The sequence below is a fragment of the Laccaria bicolor genome, genomic scaffold, assembly GCF_000143565.1.
Source record: "Laccaria bicolor S238N-H82 LACBIscaffold_20 genomic scaffold, whole genome shotgun sequence".
In the NCBI taxonomy this organism is placed as follows: domain Eukaryota; kingdom Fungi; phylum Basidiomycota; class Agaricomycetes; order Agaricales; family Hydnangiaceae; genus Laccaria; species Laccaria bicolor.
This window is the reverse complement of record NW_001889891.1, coordinates 219,084-223,467: the sequence shown is the minus strand read 5'-3', so window position 1 is coordinate 223,467 and position 4,384 is coordinate 219,084. Positions and strand designations below refer to the sequence as shown.

Genomic DNA, 4,384 nt, shown 5'->3' with positions numbered 1-4,384 from the left:
ACTCTCAAACTCACATTGTCCCTTTATCAGCCTCAAAACAGAGTCATCCCAAGCCTGGATCTCCAACAATCCCCCCTCAACTGTGTCGGACGAGCCAGCTTCAATTATCTGGTCGAAATCCACAAATTTGTTGTACTACTTCACCACCCTCACCCTCGTCTCTGTCTCATACGCTGAGAGGCAAGTAATGATGTCCTACTTTCTTCATGCCGTATGAGTTCCATTCCTCTCTGGTGACACACTCCATTGACACATATTCTATCTCAAGTATCCAACTCACGCCGTGCCTTCCTCTACACGGTTCCCTTTATGGATTGCTCACTTTCTGGTGTGTGTGTCAGCAGCGCAGTTCCATGGTTGTCTGCTCCCCGACCCCATCGAGCTCCTGTGGCCACAAATTGGTGTCCCTTCCGTCATATTGAAGGGTAAAGCTGGTCAGAACGGTTGTGCACAAGAAGATGGCTGTTGTAGTCGCTCTTGAGGAAGTGAAGAGTGAGGATCAGAGGGAGCTTGCAATGCTTGTTAGTGCCGCCAGGGCTAACTTGTGAGTTTTTTATCATTCTTGTTGTAACTGAGGGGCGCTAATGGTGTTTGGTTAGCTCTGACAAGTATGAGGAGCAGTGCCATATCTGAGCATTCCATGGGGGCATTTTTGAGCAGGTCCTGAGGTGGTTTTGTCAGGACGCTTTCTGTGATTCCCTTTACTTGCTTGGAGCATGCAGATATGTGTATTTGCAGCTCATGTTTATTCAAGAGATGCACTGTATCATCATGTTCGTATGTGTTAACGTTACATGGTCCTTCATGTTGTGTTCTAGTGTCTTGTCATTTAGAATCCTCACAAGTTCTTATAAAAATAATCTGATACATATCATTTGTTTATGAGTGGAAGAAGGGAGTGCCAAGCTTCTGAATGGGCATGGTTAGTGTTTGAAAGTTAGGTTAGTTAACCAGAAAATAACCGGACCTAACCACAACACTAACCTAACCGCAGTTAGGTTAGTTGATTTCGAAAATGGAATAACCGGTTATTTTGCAGTTAACTAACCATTAAATAACCGGTTATAACCAGCCCTATTATACACCTTCAAAACGCACTTGAGAACGTCGAAAACGCTTAAAATTTGACTAGGTTATGGTCAAATCTCTAAAATATCACTCAAATATGTAGACTTTCAAGGATAATTGCATAAATATGTCAATTCTTCACCGATTTTAGCGTGCTTGGGCTCGTTTTAAAGCTAGAATATGCAGAAATAATATCCATCAAGATATATATGAGCATATTTGCCTTGTTATAACCGATTCTTCATTTTTCTGTCCTAACCAGTTAGTTGCGGTCTGGTTAGGTTATTTTAGGTTTCAGGACAAAGGCTAACCGGTCTTGGTCTCGGTTAGAGCCCCTGGGCACCCAATAACCGGACCTAACCAGACTTTCGAACACTAGGCATGGTAAGGGAGATCTACGATGCACTTCAGATTTTACAGGGATGAAATGCTTGGCCAAAGGATTACTCACCATAAATCGGAGTTCTGGAGCATGCCAGCTCACCATAAATCAACCACTAGGGTCCAGCTTGCTGTAATTTCAATCATTCAGCTCCTGGACTGCACCAGCTCACTGTAAATCCCTGTAAATTGAACCTGATTTACTGTAAATTTTGGGTGGGTAAGTTCTTACAGCTTCTTACCACTACTTACCCACCTTATTTACCTGTTGGTTTCCTTTGTGTTAATTCCTGTGTGCACCTGTTCTCATAACACAGATGGCTGGGATCCCCCTTCAGACGAAAAAAGCCTTGAAAAAATGTGTATATATAGTATTTAGCGCAACAGGGATTACAATGGTAATCAATGGCCCACTCCACCAGAATTATAATTATAATAACAGACATGACATGATGTGTTGCTTCTATTTGGTGTGCACGTGCCACATGTGTTCCTATTAACAAGCACACCCACCAGCTCTTAACAGAGACCATTGCTTCCCATTAGTGACAAATTAGGTATTTGTAGTTCCATGTATCAATTGATTCTACCTATCTTATATTTCTAGTACATGCTTTCAATATTGTATGGTATTCCATTGGTATCCTATTCGGTCAAGTTCACCAAGGACTCATTCCCAAGCTGTCCTTGAAGGAGACATGCAGAGGCTGGGACGATGACATGAGAAAACAAGACGAAAAGAAAGAGGACAGGTTGCTGCAAGGAGGCACCTGTCCTTTCACAAATGTTCTGATGGATTGATTGATGTTGAAGCACAACACACGTTAACATTACTACAAGTGAACAAAAGGGGGGCAGATTAAAAAATGCAGCCCACAACATCCTCTGTTCCAAGCTCCCAGCCTGAGGAGCAGACCAGGTCCACATGCCGCGCCCTTCGCAGGCAAAGTAAGAGGGCAGGAAGAGGGCTGGCGGCATCGGGGATGACGAGGTCAATCTGCCACTGGAAAAGGCCCATTCAGATGCCGTGGAAGAGCCTTGAATAGCAAGGTAATCATGTGTGATTCGAGCAAGTGTGGGGTACTGTGATGCATGTTGCTAATATATAAACAAATCATCAGGGTCTACATGCCATAAAAATTGTAAATGATTCAACATACCCCCCACCAAAGGACAACATCCTTTGCTTGTTCCAATGGGCTGTCGAGATACATTCTAAGCTCTTCTCAGGGATTTGCGTTCACACGCTCTGCATCTTTGTGTGATCGGACGGATGCTTGCATCTAAGAGTAGCCATATGTGCCATTTGTTGGCCCAGGAACATCTAAGTATGACAATCAGTCCTTTGACGAAAGTTAAAGATGAGTGTCATAAAAAGACTTACCTTCTGCATCCAAATTAGTCTTTGGTGGACTTGGTGTAACATAGTATGAGTTGAACTGTAGATGATAAGTGAACGTATTGTGCGAGCACAAACAGAAACTTACAAGTTCTTTGAGGCGTTGAACACCGGCATTGAAAAAGTCCATGTCCCATTTATCTTCGGTGTATGCAAGCTTGATGTTTGGATCAAGTGCTATTATCGGCAGACATTAGTTAATGACATGTGAGATATAATGATAATGTACCAAGGCAAATAAAATAGACATCAGTATCATCTACCTTATGATACCATTTCCGAAGATTTTCGAGGCCTTTATCAAGGGCAGATTCCATCTCTGCAAACTTTGTGACCTTGGACATATTCTCCCAGGATTGTTGGAGGAACTTGAGGATCAGAATGGTCCGAAAGACTGTGGGGATCTTTGTGCTGGAGAAACTTTGCTGGGCATTGGCGGGCTCCTGTAAGATAAGGTCAGAAAGTTCAACATCCATTTGAGAGATACATACCCAAAGAATTTCATGGACTAGTTTGATGTTCTTCCAGTCTCTTTTTGATAAGCAAAAGTCCGAGTATGATTTGCCCTGCAAGTCCAGAACACTCTTGCTATCATCAGCAAGAAGGACAAACTGATCGACGGCCTGTTAATGTAGCTTCAGTATGGTGAGAGTGAGGTTAACGGTTGACAGACCTTTCATATGACAAGCAGTCTATCAAGGAACATGTACATCAAGGCCCAATGAGTGTGAACCCATGTCAAGAGAGTAAGTGTTGGCAACTGAACTTGTTCACACATTCTGCAGAGGAAGGTGCATGCTTGGGGAGACTTTCGGATCTACAATAATATCAGTAATCTACATACAAGTGGAGCAAACATCAATCTACTTGAGTGGCAAGGGCAAGTGCCTTCCCAACGGCGTCTGACAAACCATCAACATTATCATCTTTGTTGTCCTCCTCATCCTCACTGTTGACTGGCTCGCATTGAGTCATCTTGTCCACAAGACAGTGCGCTGCTGTCAGGGCCACAGTGCTAATGAAATGGCCAGCTGCAAGGTGGATTGCATGCTCCATGCACTTGGACAGAGGTGAGAACTGCTTCTGTCGTAATATCCTTGAAATTCTTACTGCACGTGACGTTGGGCTGGATCCCAGCCATCATCACCATCAGCATTCAGCAGCCGATTCAACTCATGGATGGCAGTGTCGTTGTTACTTGTGTTATTGGCAGTGAACCATCTGATCTACAATGTGATCATCGTTGTTAGCTACCGGTACTCATGATCAACTCCATACTTACCTTGTCTGAAATCTTATAACGTTCAACAGTCTGGAATAAAATATTGGTGATGTTCAACCCAGAATGGTTGCCTTCGATTGAGGTGAAAGCAAGCTGCTCCTCATGTACTCCCACTTCTGTGGATCGTCTTCTGGAGAGTCAATGTAATGGCCAGTGATTGATAAGTAGGGGTCTCCAGGCTCCAAAGTCCATGAGCCGAAGGTGACAACACCTTCCAGTATTGCCTGAAAATTGTGTGATTATCTAAATGGAAA

At 43.5% G+C, this 4,384-nt stretch overlaps 2 protein-coding genes across 2 annotated transcripts in view; one reads left to right on the top strand and one right to left on the bottom strand.

The window, feature by feature from the left end:
- Positions 1-206: 206 nt before the first annotated feature.
- LACBIDRAFT_329146 (uncharacterized protein) lies at positions 207-1,121 on the top strand (the record flags this gene model as incomplete). The annotated part of the gene is made up of 6 exons (XM_001883314.1): positions 207-328; positions 425-544; positions 755-777; positions 887-922; positions 995-998; positions 1,073-1,121. The coding sequence occupies 6 exons, from the start codon at positions 207-209 to the stop codon at positions 1,119-1,121; spliced, it is 354 nt and encodes a 117-aa protein (XP_001883349.1).
- A 1,611-nt stretch (positions 1,122-2,732) lies between these two features.
- Positions 2,733-4,384, bottom strand: part of LACBIDRAFT_329145 (uncharacterized protein) — a gene marked incomplete at both ends in the record, with an annotated part of 4,182 nt that continues 2,530 nt past the window's right edge. The window contains 9 exons of the mRNA XM_001883219.1: positions 2,733-2,773; positions 2,834-2,888; positions 2,937-3,005; positions 3,112-3,291; positions 3,340-3,471; positions 3,625-3,665; positions 3,760-3,863; positions 3,959-4,074; positions 4,131-4,260. Of these exons, the coding sequence (XP_001883254.1) occupies positions 2,733-2,773; positions 2,834-2,888; positions 2,937-3,005; positions 3,112-3,291; positions 3,340-3,471; positions 3,625-3,665; positions 3,760-3,863; positions 3,959-4,074; positions 4,131-4,260 (868 nt within the window). The remainder of the gene's footprint in view (positions 2,774-2,833; positions 2,889-2,936; positions 3,006-3,111; positions 3,292-3,339; positions 3,472-3,624; positions 3,666-3,759; positions 3,864-3,958; positions 4,075-4,130; positions 4,261-4,384) is intronic.